At 37.7% G+C, this 24,989-nt stretch overlaps 1 protein-coding gene across 1 annotated transcript in view; it reads right to left on the reverse strand.

Moving 5' to 3' along the window:
- The window catches only part of LOC120418856 (sestrin homolog), a 73,518-nt gene extending 49,026 nt beyond the window's left edge, over positions 1–24,492 (reverse strand). The window contains exons 1-2 of the mRNA XM_039581383.2: positions 23,643–24,492; positions 10,319–10,605 (exon numbers count right to left, since the gene is read on the reverse strand). Coding sequence (XP_039437317.1) covers positions 10,319–10,369 — 51 coding nt within the window. The 5' untranslated portion in view covers positions 10,370–10,605; positions 23,643–24,492. The remainder of the gene's footprint in view (positions 1–10,318; positions 10,606–23,642) is intronic.
- Between the last annotated feature and the right edge of the window lie 497 nt (positions 24,493–24,989).

Here is a 24,989-nt window from a genome sequence, read left to right on the forward strand (position 1 = left end):
ATACCCAAATGTTTGCAACCATAACTAGAGTCTTTTACCAGCAGAATCTAACGCAAACATTTCAACAATATTGCGCACAGTCACGGTTCTCGTGCGGCAAGAATCCAACTGAGCAAACTTTCTTTTTTTTCGACTTTGAAACACACTTCGCGTTAGGAACCCACGAGCCACACTTACTGTGTGTGTGTTCAACTGATTACCAATGGGTAAACCTAGGTGCAATACACTTTGTTCAGCTTTTACTCATTTTTTTCGAGCCGGTATCCGAAGTATCGGAACGGCCGTGCAATCTTTCTTGCTGGTGCCGATTCGATTGTGAGAGATTGCACCTTTCTTCCTCTCAACTCAAATCGAGACCATTTTACTCAGGACCCTTTGCTGTGGATGTGTGAGACCAAATCAGTAAACAGAAAGCCTACTATTGCAGTACCACCAGCGAAAATGCAGGTCTTCGGCGTAGACCAACTAGCTGCCGCCGCTGTGCCAATATTGCTGATGAATGTGCAACACAATGTTTACTGCACTTGCACCACCAAGCCTATACTCAGACTCACGCACGGCGGTCACCAAAGCTAAGTCAGTCAGTCAGTCAACAAGTTGGCCAATTTGTATGTGTGAATCGCGAAAAGTTCAACGAACTCGACGCTGTGAGCTCACTGTGAAGTTTTTTTTTATTTCACGCCTGAGTTATAGCTGCTGGTCAGTCGGTGGGGCCTCCCCGCCACGGACGGGCGTTGTTTAATGAAACTGAAAATTTGTTATCATAAACATTTGTTCAGATAGTAGCCATAAAAAAAACAGAGGGTTGGATGAAGCAATCTTCTGGCGAGAGAAATGGGAATGGTTGAACGGAAATAAATGGGTTAGATTGAGTTTCATTCAAATACCCGAAACTAAAAAAAGTGATAGTGTTACCGATCAAGAACTCCTCGTAGAGCTGCACAAATAGAAACGCACAGACATGTTCTTCTCTTTGACCAATGACCCATATACGTCCAACGTATAGTTGTATTAGTGATTCCGGCAAATCACTGTCAAGTTTACAAGTTGCCAAAATAGGGTCCTAAACCCTATGTTAATATTTATGTACAACGCTAAGAAATACGATTAAAAACCAAATCTGATCACTTTTTTCTTTTTGGTGGAAACAAAATTAATTGAAAAGACAAAATGTTACAATAGATCAACTGTGGTCCCCTTGGAATGAGAGCCGCATAGATATTTTTTTTAAATTGAATAAAAAAAAGAATAGGCTCATTTTACTGTGAAAAATAGCTTTATCGTTGTGAACAATAATATCACCAATATAAGCTTAATGTAAGGACCCAATTCATAACCGAATTTTATGCATATTTTACTAGAAAAGCAATATTTAATGTATCAAGAAAAGGGTAACAATCTTCTTTAGCATGTTTCTCCTGTGCGTGTACAAACTGGCTTTGACTTTTGGATTTTAAATTGAAAATTGCATAGTACTTTTTTTTCTCTCCGTGCAACGTTACTGATTACAGCAGTGCACGTACACGCGGTGTGCCGTTTAAGCATCGATTAGTACAACTTGGCCTCAAGGTGTGAGTGTGTGTGATGATTTGTTTATTTATCGGATCGTTGGGCAATAAGCGGTCATGGTAGATGTAGTGATCTGAAGGCAGGTCGATTTACACATGAAAAAAACCTTTTGAACTGATATAAAATTTAAAAAATTGTGTCATTAGTGAGTTTTTATTATCAATGTTATTTTGAATGACGATATCTCGGAAATTATTGACCTCATTTCCAATGATAAAAAAAACACTTTTTTGTGGTCTTTTCTATAAAAATAATTTGACATTTATTTAAATCAACCCTATTAAAGCTTAATTTGAATTTTCTATTGTTGAAAAGAACAGAAAAAAATTTCAATAGTTTAATTCTTTTAGGACATCCAACTCTCCCGGATTTTTTTAAATCCTGGGATAGTGGTAAATATCAAAAAAGTTAAATTATACTAAATCTTCGTTCTATTATTTTTTACCATTTTGAAATAAATAGTACCAACAAAGCAAAAGGAATGATTACAGGCATGCTGCTGCCAAAAATTTGCTAAACATTGAAGACATTTCTTAATTTTCTATGGATCTGTACCTATGAATTTATACTAAAATATAATTTTTTGAAAAATATTAAAAATTCCAACCTTTTTATTTTTTTGAGAACATTTTTATCTTCAAACACTCGAAAACTTATGGTTTGTCTTAAGTAATTTCTAAGGTACTGCCTAAAAGGATACGTATTATTTTTGGCAACATAAATCGAGTTTTTAGGTTATCTTCAAAAACTCCAGCATTAATCCAAGAAAAGGTTACGTAAAATTTGAGAGTTATATTTATTATATAAATATAAATATTAGTTAAGAATAACATGTTTTGTAAAGTTACACATTTATCTAGAATCTTGGGGGTTTGATAATTGATTTACATGATATTAACCAAAAACAATTCCCAAAGAAGGTGCAGATTAGTTAACCAAAATGAAAAAAAACTCAACGCTCTACAAAAAAACATTAAATTACATTCAAGTGCATTTTTATAAGATTGTTTTCAATTGTACCACCATTTTCACAATAAAATAAAAAAAAATACATTTATATTTTTGGAATCCGGGAAAACCGGGACTAAATATGAAAAATCCCGGGATGGACGCACTTTTTTTACATTGAAAATTATACCTTTCTGCAATCCGAATCTATTTCAACCAATTTTTTTTTCTAAATAGCAATTAAAAGAGATTCTCTCAATTTTTTTTAAATTTTGAGTTTTTTATTTATGCAGCTTTGCCAATGTTTTTTTAATGTATATTTTTAGCTGTTAACTTTGGCTTTGAAAATGCAAAAATAACCAAAAAAGAAAATGCGAAAAACAAACAGAAATTGAACAAGTGACTTTAAAAACATGAAAAAACTAAAAAGGCTTAAAAAAAATTAATTAGGGGGTTAAACATAAAATGCCTTAAACATGAAAACGGTGCACTTTATCAGCAAAAAGTGACGTCATTTTCGATTGCAAATTGAAATTGGTCGTTCAATATTTTACCAAAAGCATGACTTCGGTACCAGATTCAGCGTAAAAGAATCATTTTCTAGTCTCTTCTTGATAAGTATAAAATAAGTATTTTGGTAATTTGACTTTTGATTAAAAAAAGTGATGTAAAACGTAGGGATTTGCTAAAACGTAGAGAGCTATTGGTTTAGCCAATAATAATTAAGTTTAACTCGAAGGTTCTTGAGATCAATCGATAAAAATGAGAAGATAGTTCAATAAAGGCTGAGGCTGTTTTTTAAGTAATCATATATTAAAGATTGTTTCGAATTGTTTTCTCATTAAACAGCTTATTTTATTCTCTCCAAAAATAAACACAAAAAAAAACTTGACTCTTGCCCATGTACAACTAAAACAGATGTGTTTGCACTTTTGACTACAAGAAAACAAGAACCGTCCCTGCCGGCTGTCCGTAAACCGTTTCGGTGTGTGTAATTGGGCATGATGTTGACGATGATGATGAATAATAAAAAGTTTGATTGCCGGGGCCGTAAATTCAATTGACCCATATAGTTCTCCACGCCGCGGTTCTTGCTCGGTTGTTGTAACATGCCCGTGTGGCAAAAATGAGATAAAAAAAAAGTATCAACAAATAAAACTGCGAAATACCCGCTAGAGAACGCGTTGTTGCCCATATTTATTAAGTTATTTGACAGCTCGAAAAGCGCGAATCTGCGCGCACTATTCTGGTCGTCGCTCGTTACAATAAACTGTCACACGGGGCATAAATTGAGCTAATAATAAAATCCGTCTCACGCAGCACCGAGCTCAGGCTCAGAATATTTTACGCTCAAATTTATACTTGTTTATTGTTAAAGTGCACACCGAGTATAGGAGATGCCTATGGAGAGGTGTGTACAGCGAGGTTCAAGAGACGCCAGCGTTCAGCGGGTTCAATCAAGCAGTAAAACAATTAATCATAAATCACTTTATTCAAATTAGTTTTTATTCACGTACGAGCGGCACAAGCGTCGATGCGAGTAGATCTTGCTAGCCTTAAACACGATATCCGAGCACGCTCAACTACAGCGACGTGTGTTGGCGTTATTCGACGTTTAGCGTTACTGTTTCGGTAAGCAGAAGAGTCACGCAATAGTTTACAATTAGTTGTTAAAGCTTCAATTTGTATGTTTAAAGTTCTGTCGACAAAATTCCATGACCTTCAAAAAAATAAGGTGGAAAGCAAACCCTCATCTGAAATGCAGGTGAACGTCAGCTTTATTTTTAGTAATTTATATTTGCATTAATTAACATACATTATACGAAAGTGTATGAAAATTGTAAACAAAACCTTCCACACTGAATACACTCGGTCTATGTCCCGCGTAGTATCTCCCATTAAAGTTGGAAGTGTTCTCAGCAGGAGAGTAAGAGCAGTATGTTAAAGCTGTCGACAGCTGATTGGACGTGGTCGTGTCAGCTTTTCAGCTAATCAGCATGGTGTTGAGTGATATTTGTTTGGTTACAAGCGTTGCAGAGCATTTAGGGGAAATCTACCCTTTCCAATCAAACACCTATCTTCGTCATATGGAGAGTTTGATGCTCGATTAAAGCTCCAAAAATACTATTTGGGCTATAAACTTACCAGCAACAGCACCGCCTCGAGTAAGCACGCAAATGTATGCCACTTACTGGCCAAAAAGATCACATTTAATGCACTTTTGATCATAATTTGTATTTTGCGAGACCACTTCTCATCATTTTGTTGGCACACACAGTGACACACACGAGAATCCCTCAAACGCTTAATGAATATCGCCAAAATTACCTTTTCACTTTCGCTTACTTTTTCACGGCGCTTAAGATATGAAATTGCTTCCAACTACCGGCAACATGTTCTTTTGATCATTAGTAAGGCACTCACTTGAAGAATAATCCCGAAAAATGTAATAAATTAGCAAGCGCCATCAAAAAAACAAACGCGTCAAGTCGTTTGACGTTTCAATTTTCACTTTGCATTCCAACCGAAGGCTGAAGAAAACCGAGCGAGAGACGAAGGCAAAAAAGAACAAAGGCTGGCCGTCAACACCACCAGCAGCACAGCCAGCGATGCCAGGAAACTTTCCCTATAAATGCCACTTTTCGTGAGTGTTCGTTTGAATTGTCAGCGCAAATGGCAACACTCGACAGAGTGTTGGAAGAAAAAAGAACTAAGCCGATATTAGAAAAATGGGCGTGGCCCAATGCATTCGCCTCGATTAGAATACCCTTGGGATTTTTTTTTTGTTAAATGCTTGGTAAAGAAATAGAATAACTTTTAGTGAAAGTGAAAATAAACAGAAATGTTCACAAAAACTTGCTCTACTCGTTGGTGTACTTGGTTTTAGTAAAATTCAAGGGAGACTCTAGATTATCCAGCATCATTCAAACACGACCGCTTATTAGGATTAAAATGGGTAGATTTCCCCTATGTAAAAATAACAAAATACGAATCATAATGGTCTACAATTATTTTTATTTCCAGAAAATTATTGGAGAAAAAAACATTTCATCAGATGTTTCTTGAATTTTGTCAAATGGGACATAACGTTGAATACCATTTACAGTCGACTCTCTGGCTGTCGATCTTCTCGATATCAATAATTCTCCATCTATCGATGAATTCTTCATTCCCTTCAATCTGCATACTTCAATTATCTTCATTCCTCGATATTTTCCCTTGCTTGAAGGATCTCTTCCTCGACGGTCCCTTGGATTCTGTTTGCTTTAAAAATCTCTTCCGGTTGTCAATAATTTCACTGTCTCATGGCTTGCATAGAAATTTTTCTTGGCGAAACGAAGCTTTGAAGGGTGTTTGACATTAGTTTGTTTTTGTTTGATGGACGTTGCCATGATTCTCTCCCATAGCTGGGTATCAAGAAAAAAATATTTTCAATCGAGTCTTCATTTTGCATCGTTCTGTAAACTGATGATTCTCTTCCTCGACGGTCCCTTGGATATTAACAACCAGAGAGTCGACTGTTTCACCAAAAAAAAAACATTTTTTTTAAAGATTTTTGAATTTCCAAATATTTGTTGGAACTTCTGTCAATTTAAAGTAAGGGAACTGTTTAACTTTAATGATGCATTTTTTCTTTTTCTTTATAGCAGGATTTTTTTTAAATTGTAATTTATGCATGTGAAATATTGGAAATTTTTGTCTCAGAACTGAACACAAAAATTAATGTTCAAAACAACATTGTTGACATACAATTAATTAAATAACAAGCCTTACCCGACAAACTTCGTTCTGCCTATTTTTCGTTTGTTGACGTTTTTTGATTTTTGCTTATTCAGCCTCCTGTGATCAAAATGTGATTTTACGTAACTTTCTCCATACAATTTGCCGATGCTCCGGAATCGGTTCCAGAGTGGCCAAAGTGTCAATTAGTTAGCGTATAAACCTTCCTTGGGCTTATACGAACCCAACGCAACAAAGAGCACCTCGATCCGACGTTCCGTGTTGAATTGATTCGCGTTCGAACAAAACCGTCGAAATTTTTTATATATAAAAGAAGATAGATAGATAGATAGATTATCACGTCTAATTATATTAATGATTTCGTGGAAGCTTCGAATCGGTGGAATCGTTAAAAACTTACTGGCCCAGATATTTTTTGTCTGAAATTTGCAAAGTTGGACTATATATTTCTAAAAAATGAGAAATATGACTTAATTTTTTTCATGAAAATATTTTAGGCAAAAAATGCATCAGCAGGAGCCAAATCCACGCAATTTACGATTTTTTTTAATTAAATGCTCAGAACAGCTTCAATTGCAAATGAAAGGTAAAATGGCTTTGAAGTCTTCAAAACATACCTGATTATAGAAAGAAAAATTAAAGAAAATTAACTGATTATAAATTCAATCCAGACTCGCTTATCCGAAGTTTCGATTATCCGAAGTTCAATTATCTGAAGGTTTGTATGGGACTTCGGGAAATCGAATCATGATCAACTTTTTTTTTGTATTGTTTTATTTACTTACTTTTAACATCAAATTCGAGTTCTACGACCCCATTTTACTCAAATTTGTATATTTGATTAACTTTTACCATTTACCATTTTAGAGTAGTTAAAGCTCGACCATCAAAAATAAGACAACGAAAACAATTTTTTTCATGATTCGACTACACTCAAACCCCTTTTACACGGAGCTCACACACACACTACCAAACGTTTGTTTTGATAGTGTGCGTGAGCGCTGTATAAAAAGTGACGAACTGTCACTCACTTTTTAGTTTGTTTTGATTTGGTATAAAATAGCTTATTCTTTGAGTGAAAATGTCTAAAATTGACCACCAATTATGTAAAAAAAATATGTTATTTAATGAAAAACTGTTTAGGCTGGTACAATTTTTATTTAAAGTTTTTGCCTCCCCCCCCCCCCCCCCCCCCCATTCAAAGTTGGCCCGAACAATCAGGGGGCAAAAAAATATTGTTACAAAAAACTTCAAAATTTCAATGGATATTGAAGTTTATTCAGCTGAATTCATTCTGAATGCATTCCCCTGCGTTTAGAATCATTTTTAGCATGTTTGGGTTGATTTAAAAATCTTTTGAATTTTTGAAAATTGTCGATGTTTATTATCGCAAAATGTTTTTTTTCGCTAAAATTTTAGTTTTCGTCAAATCTTACATTTTTTGAAAACTAATGATTGCAAAACAACTGAACTAGTGTAAAATGCATTTTAAAACACTTTTTCCATGCAAATGTTGAAACTATGGCTTGTTATTTCAATATTTATATTTTTATTGTTTTGCCCTCCCTCGACCCCGGTCAGAGCCGAGGAACAAAAACTTTGAAAAATATTTGCATCGGCCTTAAGAGATTTTTAAGATCAAGAAAAGTTCTTTTGGCACCAAATACGTCTCTGACGCGTTTATTTTCCTTATCACGAATACAACTGCGTGGGCTAGTATGGTTTTGGTGACGGACGAGTCTACTGTCAGCTTGCTCCGACACCACCCCCTTGGTCAGCACGGTAAATCAAGCCAAGCTTAGCTAAGAAAAGTTCTTTTTACACCAAATTCTTCTTTTTTAATGCTGAATTCACTGCTCAGCCCAATGAAATAAAGATTTTTGGAGCATTTTTGAAGAATGAAAACTTTTAAAAATATTTGCAATGGCCTTATTAATTACACAGCTAAAAAAGTAGTAATCCAGCTGCGTGTAAAAGGCTTGGGGGTAAAACAAATCTTGCATTACTTTATGCAATTTTATGTGATTTTACACCCTGAAACATGTAGCCCATCAGTATGGGAAACCTACTTGACCGAAATGTCAAGCTCATATATGCGTTTATCCTTACAGCTTTTCATCGGTCTGATGGCCGAGTGGACTAAGGCGCCAGTCCTTACTGTTGGTGCTGGGTTTAAATCCCGTCGGTTGCAACTTTTTTTTGTGTTTGCAAATATTGTACATGCAGTGTGTAATAATAAGTGTGTGACGAAGGTGATGTGCATGCTTTGCCATGCGATTTTACCATCGGATTTTTTGCTGTGTACAAATTCCCGTGGGTGGATACCATAGATCACCGAATTTCAATCTCTCGAGTGGTTTCGAAAAAAAAAATACTATTAGGTTAGGCAAACTTTCCAAATTCAACGATACAAAAAAAGAACCCAGAAAACGACGACCTACGACAAAATTATGCCCAACCGGGGGTCCATGACATCGTGCGACGACCATTTCAAAAATAGTAAAAATATGCAAATTCCGCCATCTAAATTTTGCCTCCGCGCTCGCGTCCAATTAATTCGGTCCAACCTCCTCTTCTCGCACGGGGGAACCTATTAGGCGGGTTCGTGGCCACGAACCTCTTTCCGAAACGTTTGCTCTTGACCACCTATTTCCATTTATTAGATTAATAATAATAATAACTCGTGAGTTTGTTGTGCGTCGTCGCGGATCTTTTTTTGGGTTCCGTGAGGGGTTCGACACTTTGTGGACGATTTTCGTTGTCGTTGGTTTTGTATTCCGATCGGAGCTGACCCGCCGCCCTGTCCATAGCGGTATTAATTTTCATCCCACAAATGGACCGCGATAGCATTGTGTCGCGATTTAGCTACAGTCAGGCTGCATTTAGTAGAAATTTGTCAAAGTTTGTCATTGCACGCAATAAACAACAACTTTGCATGCAACTTGCAAGCAAGCTGCTTTCTGGGCTCCGTACTCCAGGAAACCTCACTGTGCTGAACGCGACTCAGCGTCGACGAGGAAGCGTTCGAAACAGTGCTAGTTCGCATTCTGGGGTTTGTTTTTGGCAATTTATGCTGGAGGTCAGCCTCACGGACTCGGAGCGCGCGCGCCCGCTCTCGCGGAACAGCGCCGAATTTTTTGTGAATAGCCAGTAGTATAGTATGGTAAATTTCGTTAGCACACACAGCAGCCACTTCTTCGCGCAGCGTGTGATTAGAATATCAATGAGGGTGTTGAGGATAGGCCTATAGGCGTGCGCGTTCCAAAGTTCACATATTTTGGTCCGCCGTAGACTGGTTCGTAGAGTTGACCTAAATTCGAGAAGATGCTCAAGGCGTCATTTTTTGGTTGATTGCAAACGTTTGTGAACCGGCCTAATAGCATCGCTGCTCGGGTGGCACGTCGTTGCGGATTTTGATAAGATTTATCTTTAAACAAACTAAAACAAACATCAAAAAATGATTCTTTGAATCAGTCTACCAGTCCAACGTCTTGATACGGCTCAAGGTTTTTAAAGAGTCGCAACTTTGTCAGCCACGACTCGATTGGCATACAAAGAAAAACACGTTAGAACTTGTTGCAAGCTCGAAAACTCTGTCCGGCTAAAAATAACCGCAAGTAGTCTTCAATTACGACCAGTCAGCTGTTGTGTTGCACGCAGCTTGTCTGCCTGCCTGGAAACAGCGCTATTGCACCGAACTACTGATAACGGCTGTTCCCCTTTTTTTTCTTCCCGACCAGTACAATCAGACCGTGTTATCTACGATATCTACGAAAGGGCTTTCGAAGCGAGTTGTATCCCCGTATCAGTGCAACGGGAGAGTGACTCACGGCACAGGAGGAGGCCCCTCTCCAACGGGGTCATACACCTTTCACGGGTTGGAAACACGTTTCCGAACCGTCTCGAAGAATAGACGGAATTCATTTTGTGTTATCTCTAACCAATAAACAAGCCGAGACTGGGTCATCTACCACACAAACACACAGAGAACACAATAGCGGGCCTTTTCTTATCGCGTGTCGAAACGTGCCTAGAGTGTTGCTGTTGTCAAGGTACTCACATCGTGCCCCAGTTGGCCCATGTCGTTGTAGCAGTCCACCATCGAATACATGGGGAGGTCTTCGCTTGGCCGGTCCAGCCTCGACGATCTTCCGGAATCCGCGCGCGTCGCAAAAATCAAAAGAAAAAGATGCGCTTCTTGTCGACCAGCTTCCAATCCACGATCATAGATGGTGCTTTACACTCGCGAAATTGTTTTCCTTAAATCACAAAGTCACAACGAAACACTTAGCTTTGCTACACAAACACCATTACACACACTGCGTGGGGAGGTCCGATTGTAACCGTCTGCGAAACAAGAAAGAAAGAGGTAATTTTAATTAGGTTAGATAAACAAATTTTTTTTTGGTTTCGACTCAAGTCAGATTGTGCTTGACAAACTCTGGGTGCGAGAGGTTATTTATTACTGCGGACTCGCGAGTAAATGTAACCTTCAGACACAGATAAGGGGACGCACTAATTGGTAACATTTATGTCACGCAAAAGCTGGACGCTGGCGCTGCCGTGTGGGCGATTGCAGAAGCCTAATGTTTTAATCAAATCTAACGTGTATAAAAACCAACTTCAATGTTATTTCGCAATAATGTTGAAAAATATGCATATAAACTGCGAACGTCGTTAGAATATACGGTAGCAAGATAGAGTATAGAAGCGCGATTACTGTCATGATTGATGACGACCAAGAGAGTTATGAGTGGAAACCGGCAGAGATTGGCGAAAACAGATTAGTAATAAGAGAACTGCGAGGCGACGGTTCGGGTATGCCGGTTTGTCAAAACAACACCTTTGTCAACGCAGAAGCAAAAATAGAACTTGAAAAATGCAAACATTTAGTGAGTTTGACTTGATGACGCAATTTATATCAAAATTAAAGTAATTTCTACGAGTCACATAAATAAAGTCATTGCGCACTAGAGATAAGAAGTGAAAGTTGAAATGATGCGGGTTAAAAAATATCATAATAAGGACATATCAAGTTTTTTTTAAGCAGTTCCAGCTCAAATCCGGAACCCTCTCCGATTTCAATATTTTTGTATTTCGTAATTTAAGAAATTACTGTGTCTCGAATAGAGCTTGGACTTTGGATATCCGGATAATTTGCAGCATTAATAATTCTATTAGAAAATGAACTAACTTATACAAGCCAGCTTTGTCTCGACGACTGTGGTGTGACATAAAGATGAAACAAAATAATTTAACAGGTTTCCAAAAGACCTCTAATTTTGTATCATGATTTATGGCCAAATACTATTATCCGAAAAACTATCCGATCCGTTACATTTTAATCTGTTTTGGGTTCCTCAAATATTTTAATCCAAATAATTTCCAGTTCTGATACGATATTCGTACATCTCTGTTGATTTGGTTTGATTGAAAAGATGATAACTGATTTTATATAGAAAGCTCTAATCTCGAAGCCGTTGCTTCGTATCAAAAAGTGGTCAAAGACAAACTTGTAGGAAATTGGACGGGCTTTCTGAAAAAATACACTGAAAGAAAAATACACGCCAAAATTTTAAGATGATGTGACGATTTTTTTACGTTCAAAATTGTTAAGGAAATAACCTAAGTTTTTACAAAAAGACTCACGAAAAATGCGGGATGGTATGTCTTTCATTAAAAAAATAGTGGTCTAAACGACAAAATATTCAAAAACCGACCGTGGAATCGATTCTCCAGATAATTTGACACGTTTTATTATTTATGTAAGCTTATTTACTATCCAGGTTACTACCATCCACTTCATTACACTGCAAAAAATATCATGTGTTCAGTAATGTGCAATGTAATTAAGCTGATATCTGTGAGCCATTTCTTTTAAAAATATCGAGTATAAGACCATCACTCAGGGCTTGCGAAATTTCGACTTTATTTGTGAGAGCTGACAGAACACTCCAATCGTCTTCACCACGACAACCTGATTTTTACATTCTACTTTTGTTCGTTTCACATACAAACGAATGAGTGCTACGCAAAGTCACTCACACAATCATTGACTTCCCTCCAGGAGAAAAATCGCTTATAGAGCGATCGTTTGACATTCTACCGAGATTCCGATCATCTCTCCAATGATAGCAATCATATGATTTCTGTCACCACGCAGCATACACTAGGAAGAGAGAGACAAAAACGAGAGAAAGAGAAAGAGCACGTTGTCTCGTTCGGGTGGCTGCTTGAGCTTGAGGCATTTTTCGTTCGTTTCGTCTTCGTGTTTACGTTCATCGACCGTCGCCAAGCAATGACGGTCATGATAGGCGTTGTGTGTCAGCGATCAAATATCGTTTTGGGAAATGATCGCTGACAGAAAGTTCTATCGAATATCGAGCAGTCCCGTTCAGTGATAGATCCCTTTTCAAGCATTGACCATCACATAACAATTGTAAACTTTAGTTGAAGGTGGGGAGACTTGATTCCTTTTGTCTATCAATTAATCACAAAACATGGAATGTTTAGGATGAGATGAAAGCTATATATTTGGCTGGTATGGAATTGTGATCAAAATAGTTGCCATTTGTTTCAAAAAATATTATGTATATTTATTTAAAAATGTTTGGCGAATTAAAGAAAAATTGAGGAAAATTATTCAATCAAAATAATTGATTCTTTGTTTGCTACAATAATTTTACATAAATCCTCAATCGTTTAGAAATCAGAGATGTTTATTAAGAAAGGTGTAGAACTCAAATATTAATAATTATTTCAAATTATGGCATGTTAGCAAAAACTGATAAATGGGCATAACCATTTTGAAATGTTAGTCTTGATTCCAAAATGTTACATTTTTTCCGAAGAGATCATAAAATTTCACAAATGTTTCATTTTTTCAACATTGAAATTTGGTCCATTAGTAGCTGATACATTGGATCTAGAAAATACAGAAATGGTTTTTTTTGTATTTTTTTAAATATATTTTCCTGTTTCTTTTTCTTTAACGGTGCACATCAACCAGAGCTTTTGCACCCATATTTTTGTTATAGACATTTTAGTATCTTCAAAACTACGTTTACTATCGATATATTTTTTTATTCATCCCCTAAAGTACTGTCCACAAGATAATTTATAACAAAGTTTGACTAATTTTACAATCCCGTTGTTGCAGGATTTTGTCCATAAGTTTGACAATTTTGGAATAAGAAGACAACAACTTCCTTTGTTGCTGTGAACTCTTAAGCCGCTGTATATCAGGAAACAGAGGTCCAATGTTTAATGTCTTTAAAAAAAAAATTCCGAACCATGAAAAAAAAATTGTTTTCATTATTTTGATGAAAATTGCTTTTTTATTTTAAAAATAAACACATGTAATAATGTAAGAAATATGTTAAAAAAATGTAAGAAATATTTCATCAATAAAAATTAATTTTCATCAAAATCTTGAAAAAACTGTGATTATGTTGGCGGTTAATTTAAAATACCTGGAGTTTTTTTTGAAAAGGTCCTATAAACAAAATTTAAAATTTTTGCTTTTTGGGTGTTTTTCGAACCGCCTTGAGTCAGGGGTATTCAAAAACACCCAAAAAGCAAAAAATGAAAATTTTGTTTATAGGACCTTTTCAAAAAAAACTCCAGATACATTTTTCGTCATGGCGCTTACGTCACTTAGCCAAAACAATGAAAACTTTAAATTTTGCTTGTAAATTGCTCTTTTAAACCAATGCAAATGGTTTGGGAACATATAAAATGCTGGCAGAAGCTGAAACAGTGGTGTAAGAAATGAAATTTAGTTTTCATAGGGAATTATGAAAAGTCATTATTTTTATTTTAGTAAAATGGCTTTATCGTGGCATTAATGTGACAAAAACTAAATTATTCAGAAAATTTTATTATTTTTGAGGGATTTTGAGAGAAATTCAGGCAAATTTCAGGCTAAAAATTTCGTTTTTCCAACTTAAACATGCTGCCTATGAAAAACTACGACTATTTCAGAAAATTTCTTCAAAAGATACAGATTTTCAAATATTTACGTACCATTTTTGTACGGATAGCTGCCAAAATTGTATGGAGACTTGTATAGGTGAACCAACGACATAAAAAGGCTTCAGTGGACCCCACAAAGTTTGAGCCAAAAAAAAAATATAAATAAAATCCATTTTGTATGGGACTTTGAATAATCGAATCATGAGCAAAATAATCTCGAGTTTTGCGATCACATTCTAGTCAAATTTAAATTTTGTATTTCCTAATAAAACCTAAAATGTTATTTTTTTAATGTTTCAACATCGCTATATTGGCCACCATCTTGGGTCTAAAAAAATCTAAATCATTTTAGAGTAGTTTAGAGGTCATACTTAAGCCCGACAGTCAGAAATTTGGGTCGTAATCTAACCCTTAGACTTTCTAGCATGCTCTCATAGGACTGGCTGCGTTTGTGTTAGATTATATCAGATCAAATATTGGAAATATACACACACATATTTTTGAAAACATTGACTGGCTGGTATAGCATAAAGATAATAAAAATATCTTGAGCATTATGAAAATACGAAAATACGTTGAAAATTTACCCAAACTGATTGGAATCGGACAATGACATGCAACAATTGTAACTTACTGACCTAAACCAAAAATGTATTAAGCATCAATACTTCAATCTCAGCCCACGAGCAAACCTTGCACCGAGAAAAAATAACACCACCAGGAACGTCGTTATCGTCAACAACACAACACATCGCCACTCGGCCCATATGGGAAGGTATACCCTTTGGCTTCTTATTTGTTGTCATTTTTTCGTCTTCATCATCTCCGCCATCATCGCCGTTTTGTTGTTTGTGCCAAATTATTTATAAACGTCTCTGTTTTCCGCTCCACCTTACCCGCGGACCACAAAATCGAGAATAGTGTTTGGAAACGTCTTAAATTTCTATTTAAATTTGATATTTGTTATAAAAAATACAATTTCAATCTGATTAAAGCAATCGGAATTTAAAAATTTAAATTTAAACCCGTTTCAAACATGTCCACCAGCAATGGTCTCATATGGGTCTCCCCCCTCTGAACCACTTGTTCCTCTACCACCCTCGAGCAGATCACCCCAAGAGGACCGGTGTCGGTGTTGAAAAGCCGGTTGTTTACCATGTTTGCCATATACTGCGCGCACACACACATACCGACACAACGGGCTGAGTGTGTCGTTATCTCGTCGTTTTACCTCTTCCACCCGTGGCGGATCCTCCCCTCTCCCCCCATTAGGGTGGTTTGGCTTCTTTTTAAAACCGCTCCATCTCATCCTAGAGGCGAGAGAATTGCATTTCACGTTGGAAGGTGGTAACACTAGGTGACACCAAATAAACATTTTATATTTCTTTTTTAATGAAATTTTAAGTTATATCACCCAACCGGCGGTCGCATGATTGTGATGCATGGCGGCATGAAATTATATCAGAATCTGCATGAAATCTGTCCTCATGCATTTTTTGCGATATAGGGGTATGACATTTTTGCCCGTTACCGACAATTATCGACATTACCGACGGCTGATTGATTGTATTGCAGAAAAAAATCTTAACAGAACGAAGATTGTATCATCAACTTCTAGGTTGCTGATCCGACACGCTACCACCGCGCCATGGACGCTTGATGAATTGTGAGGGACAGAGCGCGAACATATTGTTCTCTCTGGAGTGTTGCGCGGGGACGCGCCAGCATTCTATGTGTTGGTGAGAACTGCAGATCGCTGACATGTTTACACGCGGGCAAAATTGAGCTATGAGCTTGCTGCAAAAACTGTTATAAAATGTAACATTTTCTGTAGCAAATCCACTGCTGCAGATTTTGAGCTATATATTTCCTTTGGGTGTACCAAAGTGATTCTTTAAAGTAAATCTTTCCCAGTTCCTGAGGGGAACACCCTTGAAGAGTATCGGGGCCGGCATTTACAAAGCGGATTCAGTGGCAGTTTTTCACTCAACTAATGTTAACATGTTTTAGGTTAATGTTAACATTCCATAGGTCGCCTCCCTAAGGTGTCGTGATAAGGTCCAGTTTGTGACGATACACTACCTTCCCTTTACTAAGCAATCGAATCCAGAAGGGAAAAGATCACCAGTTGTGTTGGTCCGAGCCGGGATTTGAACCCCGATCTACCGCTTACGAGGCGGAAGCGTTACCACTAGGCTACGTGGCTCGGTCAATTCAATTCGGTGATTCTTTAGGCTACATAAAATAAGTTTATATTTTTCATTGCTTCTTGTTTTTTATTCTTTTTTACTCCAAATGGAAAGAAATGTCACAGGAATTGTCATCCTGGTCATGCTACACGGAATTTTAGGTTTTATTTCAAAATGTTGCTCGTGAGTAAACTTGACAGCGATCTGCAGTTCCCACCAATACAACTAAACGCTTCCGTATACACGAGTAATTGGTCAAAGAGAAAAACATGCAAAAAATGCAAACAGTAGATTTACAGCAAAATGATGCGACCTCGGTGTACCTCTATCTTGAATCCTCGAAAATTAAGGGCAGATTACTATTATTATTATCATCTAAATTTGAAGCAGTCTATCGTTGGCTCCATTTAATTAGGCAAGTCACCCCAGTCGTCTAGCGGTCCACTTTCAGCATCCAGTTGCGGATTAGAAGCGGATGCTGGATGTCTACATTCCGTCGAGCACATAAAATGTGAGGTTGCAGATTCTAGCTCCTTCCTCGTTTTGTGCTACTAAAAATTAGAAACCAAAAAAATATTAAGTTATGTCACCATTTGGATGACAGCTTGAGAGCAACAGTTTGTGGTGGTTTTTTTCAGGGTTTTTTTCACCATGCACCAAGCCAAGATTTCACCTCGGAGGGTAGGGCGATATAAATATTGATGAAAATGATAAACAGCTCAAATATCAAATGTGCACAACCTCGATTTGGGGCACGAGCGAAGAATGTTCGCAAATTATTAAATTATGTTTCGTGAAAATACTTGACAGTTGAAATATCACTTGATTTAAAAGAGCATTTATCACACAAAATTCAATTTAAGTAAATCCAATTACAAAACGATTGCACACACGAAATTCGAAATCCATTATCATTGGTTTCCTCCCAAAATAACCGTGCTACCAGCAGCTCGGAGTCAAGCCCCCCTTGCGGCCATAATCATAAATTTTGGCCGAGCAAGGATTATTGCCCATCCAGATAGGTCCATTCTCGGCACCTTCGTGCAAAAAGGAGCAAAACTGGTTTTCTTGAAACTGATCGCGTCTGTCCGTTCGATACAATAAAAAAAAAGGCTGACTTTCAAGAATGAACAAAAAAATCAAAGCATACGCACGCGGAGAATGACTTTAATAAATCGAGCATTGAAAAACAATCATTCGAAGAACACAGATTTAGGCTTCCTTGGGCACCATGAATTGGCCTTCATGGTCAGCACAGAGAGGTGGTGAATATTTTGATTCCTCACTTTTTTTTGCTGGTTTTTCATTCCAGCTCTTTTTTGTCCAACTCGGCCGGTTTATTTATTCACGAGACCAAGAGCAACAGGCATTCGCTGCCGGCAGTTTGCTGAACAGCTCTACTGGTTTGGGCATTTAAACGAATGCTTCACTGGGTCAGTTAAATGCAGTCAGCATTAAATGAACAAATAAAAAAACTCTAAACTTGCTTCTACACATTTAATTAAAGGTATCAAATGCATTTTAAAATTTATAGTTTTTATATGTAGCACAATTTTTAAATTATAACATAAATGCACTCACATTTATAACCAAAAAATAACATAATTTGACTTAACACATATTTAAGGTTAGAACGTTGCAAAGATTTTTCAATGGTCAAAATTATCATGTTTTTTTAATTAAATGTTTATCACAAAATACAGTCTACTCACTGGCTGTCGATCTTCTCGATATCAATATCGCTCCAGCTGTCAATAAATTTTCCAGTTCCTTCAAAGAAGCATGCTTTGATTTTTCGTTCTATAATTTGATACCTCCCGCTCTCGACGGTCCCTTCAATATCGACAACGAGAGAGTCCACTGTATCGATTTTGAGATTTTTTTGACGGTTATTACCAGGGGGTAGTGAAGAAGCCGCCATCTTGAAAGTTCAGATAACAAACACTGAGAATCAGTATTATACATATTACTTTGGTAACATGAAGTGTGTTATCCTGGTTAAACTCAAAAGTCCCATGCAAATGTGTAAAACCAAACTGAAAAATGTGTAATGCCGATTCTCAGTGTACGGGCGCACTGTTTGATCGACCAAAAGAAAAAAAAAAGCAAAAAAAGGTTAACAGAAAAATCACTTTTTTCGATATGAATTTTCAGCCAATATTGGGATGGATTCTCCAAGGATATGATAGATTTTCCCATCAGCAACACAATTCACGTGTTTTTTTCAGGTATTTATCGTTTCAATTGCGGGAAATTAGAAAATCAAAAACCCAAACAATGATTTGTTATGGGCTACCATTTGACAGCTAGTACTTTTGTTGTGAGCTCTCATTTGACAACCGCGCTAATGTCGACTGTTTTTTTTTTTTTAATTTTGGTATGTTTTAGTGGACAAAAAGTGCCAACTTTTGGGCTAAAAGGTGTAGCGGATGTTCCATTTTTCGCCAAGTTGTAATTTTTTTTCAAATACAGTGGAATTTCTCTGTGTCGATATTGATGGGACCGTCGAGAGAGGGAGGTATCAAATTATAGAACGAAAAAATTAAAGCATGCTTTTGAAGGGACTGAAAAATTAATTGAGCAATTTTGATATCGAGAAGATCGACAGCCATAGAGCCGACTGTATTGATTTTGTCAAGCCTCAAAAATTCCCTAAATAATCCAAAAATAATTTTTGGGTGCAAAATTGAATTTAGAATCAAAAAGTGATTATGTGACTTTTTTAAATAAATTGCACTGTTTTTGAGTTATAGTCATTTCGAAGTTAAAATTTTCAGAAAAAAAGTTTTTTTTTTGCAAAACTGAAAAAAACTCTGTAATTTTCCTTTTGGACATTGTTGATCCGACGTTTGGTTGCTGAGATATGGCCAGTCAAGGAATAAAAAATATGAAAAATGAGTTTTTATAATTGAGAGATTCGACAGAAACGTGCACGCATCCTGGTGGCGAGTAGAAGCACTACGCAACGATGTTCGGAATGACAGCGTGCTTGGAAATATTTTTTTTTTTGCAGTTTTTGATTTTTATTTCCTTCAAATATTTTTTAACGTCGATGAAAGTTATTGTAAAGTGTGGCAATCGCTTAAACGAATCGAATGAGGTAAAAATCATAGGGGCTGAGTTAATTTTTCATGTTTTTTCCTCAAATTTACCAAAAAGATCTTTTGAAAAATTGATTTAAATAAGATTTATTTGATTGATAATGCTCCTTATGTGTGTATTATTGATAGAACAAACTATTAGAGTCATATTACAGCATAATTACAATAATTTTCTCAAAAAATTGCTAGTTATTCGAATTTTTCCAAAAATTTCCAAAAAATCACCAAAATGCATTTTTGAGGTCAATATTTTGGTCAAACGGGAAGAAAAGTAAAGTTTAAACACTTTTACATAATATTTCATCATTACTTTTAACTTTTGCAACATTTAACTCAAGTTATCCAAAATATCGATCATCTTTTTAGAAAAATCGTTTAAATAAAATACCAGTCACAATTAATCACTACAAATCACCACGCATTATGATCGTTAGCGAAATTGCCACACTTTGCAACACCCCACTTTTCTGAAAATGCTTGATTTTTCATTATAAACGCGATTTTTCCCTAAAATTTGCTCAAACTGTATGGGGGCTGTCATTCCGAACACCGCTGGAACAACAGCGAACCTAGCGGAAAAAACGTCGTCGAATTCTTCAATAGCTTATAACCACCTCCGTGTACGCACGAGTGCAAGCAGCAGTCAAGTGCTCAGTGCTCCATCGTTTTTTTCGAAATTTTTCGCCGTAATTTACCGGGATTAGCCGCGAGTTTGCTCCTGCAGCATGCCAAGGGCCGGCCGTGGCCGTGGCAGTTCGAGTGCGGCCTCGAAAAACCCGCGAAGTTCGTCTACCGGCCGTGTGCAAAAAGGTAAACAACCCAACGCCGCGTCGTCCGCCATCGCGCCGGGGAGTGTGTGCGCCAAAGGATTCGACCCGAAATTATTACACGCTAATTACCGCGTCCAGGATCGCAGCCCTATTAGGCTCCGTTCAGCTACTTCCGGCAATCCGTCGACCGATGGCGCTTCAACATCCGCCAACATTCCCACCAGTAACAAGTTCGCGAGACTGAGTGACGAGGAAAGCAACAACAACAACACCGACGGTAGCACTACCGACGACGACGACGACGATGGTCGTACACGGAAGAAAGTGATTTCGCCAAAAAAAAATAATTACTCCAAAGGAACGACGACCACCACCAATTTTCGTTTTGGACACGTTGGCGGACGATGTTGACGAGCAGCTGGAAGGCCTCGTGTACTGCCTCAAAATAGGTAAATCGTCAGTGCAAGTGTTCACATTTGACCAAAAGAACTTCGACCTGGTTGTGGAGAAATTGAAACGTAAAAACTTCAAATTCTACACATTCGACCCCGTGCAGAAGACCGCTGTTAAGATCGTCTTGCAGGGGTACCAAGACCGCCCGACCTCCGTCCTCAAGGAGCACCTCTCGGGTGTCGGAATAACGCCGCGAGACATAAAAGTCCTCTCGCGGAAGACAACAGTCACAGGTACACACACACTGTACCTGTTGTACTTCGACCGCGGCACCGTCAAAATTCAAACCTGCGGCGGACTAAGGCGTTGGACGGTTTTTGGGTAAACTGGCGGTTTTACTCCAAAAATCCGACGGACGCAGCGCAATGTCACCGTTGCCAGAAATTCGGCCACGGCTCGCGGAACTGCAACCTCCAGCCCCGCTGCGTGAAGTGCGGTGAGTCACACCTCTCGGAGGTGTGCGCACTGCCACGAAAGGCGGACTTGGGGGAAAATGCAGAACAAACCAAGCCGCGCGTAAAGTGCGCGAACTGCGGCGGTAACCATACCGGTAATTACCGCGGATGCGTCGCGCGGAAGTCCTACCTCGAGGAGCGGGAAAAGAGGAAGAAGAAAGCAGCAGCGTCCCACCCTCCTCAGCGAAGTGCGAGCGCAGCCGTTCCTGCAGCTGGCCAGCGTACGGTTCCAGCGGACAACCCAGCGTTCCCTCCTGGATGGGGGCGGTCGTTTGCGAGCGTGGTCGCTGCCGGTAGCGGCGATGCGACCCAGCAAGGAGTCACCGGGGAAGACCTCTTCACCCTGCCGGAGTTCTTTGCTCTCGCGGGGGAGATGATGACGCAGTTTCGGACCTGCCGTAACAAGGCGGAGCAATTTCTGGCCCTCGGGGAGCTGATGATCAAGCACATCTATAAAGGATAAAAAATTGTGATCTAGTTTTAAGCTTTCTCTATTTCTATCCCCTTTCCCTTGCAATTTTAGTAAGTTTTTTTTCTTATCTTTTTCTTACTTTCGGTAACCCTTTTACTACAAGCAACAATTGTTCGAAAATGGATTATGATGTAACACACAGCTGAAAGGAACTCCAAAACTCTGTAATGAACCTCAAAAGAACTTATTGTATCTTGATTATTCACCAATAAAACCGAATTGAAATTGAAATAATAGCTTATCTACAATCACTTAGCTCAGAACAGTTAAGTTGCGTAGAAAAATTCAGTTTTTTTCTATTTCGACAAGACTGCTCGTCAAACCCTGAAAGTCAACTCCAAAAAGTCAATTTAGCGTAGATTTTAAAATTTTCCAAACCACTAATTTACTTACTTTTTTTATTGAAGAAGATCAGATTACTTTCGATGGATTAAGTTTTTAACGCTTCGTACTAGGCTAAGTGATTGTGGGCCATAAGTGCTACCCCTTATCGCAACTAAATTTTCTATCGATGATATCTTGAAAACCATTGATACCATTTTGATGTTAAAGGTGAAATTCTTGTAAAATTTGCATAACCTGATTGAATTTTTACTCTCAGATTTAGAAAATCAAGCCTTACATTCCAATAGTACCAATTAATTTGGTTTAAGCTCTCTTGAAATGTAAATCGTGATTATAAATAAAAATCTGCCTTTTTTTTGAGGAGGTCGTGGAAATTCTCTACAACATAGGTTCAACAGCAATGTCTAAAAACGAAAAGCATTTTCTCTGATTTTTTAAAATATTGATGATTGATTGAAGATGAGTATTGATGGCAAAGATTGACACGCTTTTTGAATAGTTTATAAGTATGTGTTTCAAGTTAAGCTCTGTTGTAAATGTAGAATAGAAACACTGAATTGTGAAATTAATGTGAAAAGTCACAGATTGTGATTTGACACTCAATATTAGTTAAACTCAATAAATAAATTTGAAAAAAAAGATGGACAAAAATGTACATCATTTTCCAAAATTAACATAAAAATCTGTCAATTAAACATAAAACAGGTAATTACTTCTTGATTCCATAATCAATTTTACATCCAAACATGATTTTTAGATTTTTGTTTTCGGGGGAATTTTCGACACTTTCCAAAAAATCCCTGTTTGTTAAAAAAAATTATGATTTGGCTAACATCAAAGCGTCCAACATACTCTAAAGCTCAGAGTCCGACACTTTTTGTTGACTAAAACAAATCAGAAAAAAAATAAAAGGGGTAAAGTTGGTTTAGTTTAGTTTCAAATGTTTCCAGAAAAATTGAGCAATATAGTTTGATATTTTCAATTCAAATTTGTCAACATATGATATGATAAAGTTTTCTTTAATAACCTTTTAAAATTCCAACTGCATCAGCTTAATCAGAGCAAATTGTGTTTTAAAACAATTGTATGGTTTTCATTGCGCATTGTAATAAAAAAAAACAAGCAAAACTTTAGCTTGTATCTTGTATCGATTTGCAACCTTCTAAAAAAAATGTTTCTTGTTTTATAAAGACGTTAGATTAACATATCATACTCTGCCTTTTTAAAGTTTCAACATTTAAGAATTTCCTTATAAATTATAAAGGAATGTAAAACACAAAAAAAAATCAAAGCTTAGATTATTTTTTGAATGACATTTTTTTCCTCAAAAGTTTATAGAGAATAATATTATTAAAGCAAAAAACGAATGATCAGCACTTTGAATAATGTCTGCAATTTTGTTGCATGCAAATTTATACTCTCCTCGGCTAGTTTAAATTCACCGGGACTCTCGGCGAAAAGAAATCCACACTGGAATCAAAAATAGATTCAATCTCTCCAGACTCCAAAATATATTCCATCAACTCGCACCGACAACCTGTCGAGAATAATTTAAGGCCAGCACCACACAGTTCCACTCCCTGTGCCCCCTTTTCTTTCCCTCCTCATCAGAACTTCTCACTTACTTGTTTACGGTCGACGAATAAGCTCCAATCAGGTTCAATTGTCGTCCTTCACGACTCGTTTATACTCGTCGGTGGCAAACAATTCTGTGTACGTAACACACAGGTCCAGCTCGGCTTCGATTCCAACTTGGAAGTGCACGAGCCTACCGAAAAAAACCAGCTCAGCTGAACAGCAACAACAACAAAAACGCAAACTCCACTCTGTGCCCTTCGACAAACAACGACGACAAAATTAACGATCGTCTTTTTTTTTTTGTACAACTTGTGCTATTAAGCGACAAAACGGCAACACTACTCCTCCTCCTTCTGCTCTGTAGGAAAACTGCCTTTTTGGCCTCGACTTGTCAGCGAACACACACACACACACACGCACAAACAGACTCTTTTGCCGCTTGATATGATTGTTACGCGACGAACGCTTCTTTTGGTTATCTGTTTTCCCCGCGAATAACACTCTTCGTGAGCAACACACACTCCTCGGAATAGTTTGTTGATTCCTCTTCGTTTGCGAGCGAATTTTCACTCCTTTCCTAGTTGGAGCCAATTGCTGATTTTCACTTTCGCTTTTCTTTCGGCGTGAACTAGCTTTTTCGCTGAATCAGCTCGATTTTTCGCTGATTTTTGCGCTCTACCAACAGATCCTTTGACCTTGCCTTTGAAATCTGGCCAAGTCTCCCCCAAAGAGAAAAGAATCCTGTATTCCTTTGAATCTTCTTTCTTTCGAAACAAAAAAGTGCTCTCCCGCTGTGCAAGAAGACTTGGGACAATTTTCCACCCCACCAGCTAATCAGCTCGAAACACTTTCTCTCTACCCTTGAACCGTTCTCGGCTATGGCTTCTGGCGAACTGAGCTCGACCGGCGACTACCCGTCGAGCATTATACTTGCGGGTCGCCGATGAGTGTGCTCGGAGAGCGAGAGCACAACTCGCTCTCCGGCTTGCCCGAGCAGCTGATGAGCTAATACAAAGCCAGTGCTAGTATGTATAGGCAAGGTTGTACTAGTGAAACGCGTCAACAACCGGCGACTTTGATTGCAATGCGAAGTTTGCCGGCAGCGTTGGATGGGGCGAAAAGGGGCAACTCAATAAGTTGGATTTTATTTAAAATTTCAATAAAAACTAAAACCTGTAAAAAAAATCTTAAATTCACGCAAAAAATCTACTTCAAATTAAAATCACACCACTTGACGGTAACATCACCATCAGTGTGATAAATGAGAGAGAATCTGTGTGCTGCACTAAACAACTACTAAGAGCCCGCCCCTTCTCGGCATATTACTTTGGTGCACTCGCAACGCGTTCGGTGAAAACGTGACCGCTTTCTCGGTAGTGGTGAGTAAGTACCTA

This window comes from Culex pipiens, chromosome 3 (genome assembly GCF_016801865.2).
Source record: "Culex pipiens pallens isolate TS chromosome 3, TS_CPP_V2, whole genome shotgun sequence".
Taxonomy (NCBI): domain Eukaryota; kingdom Metazoa; phylum Arthropoda; class Insecta; order Diptera; family Culicidae; genus Culex; species Culex pipiens.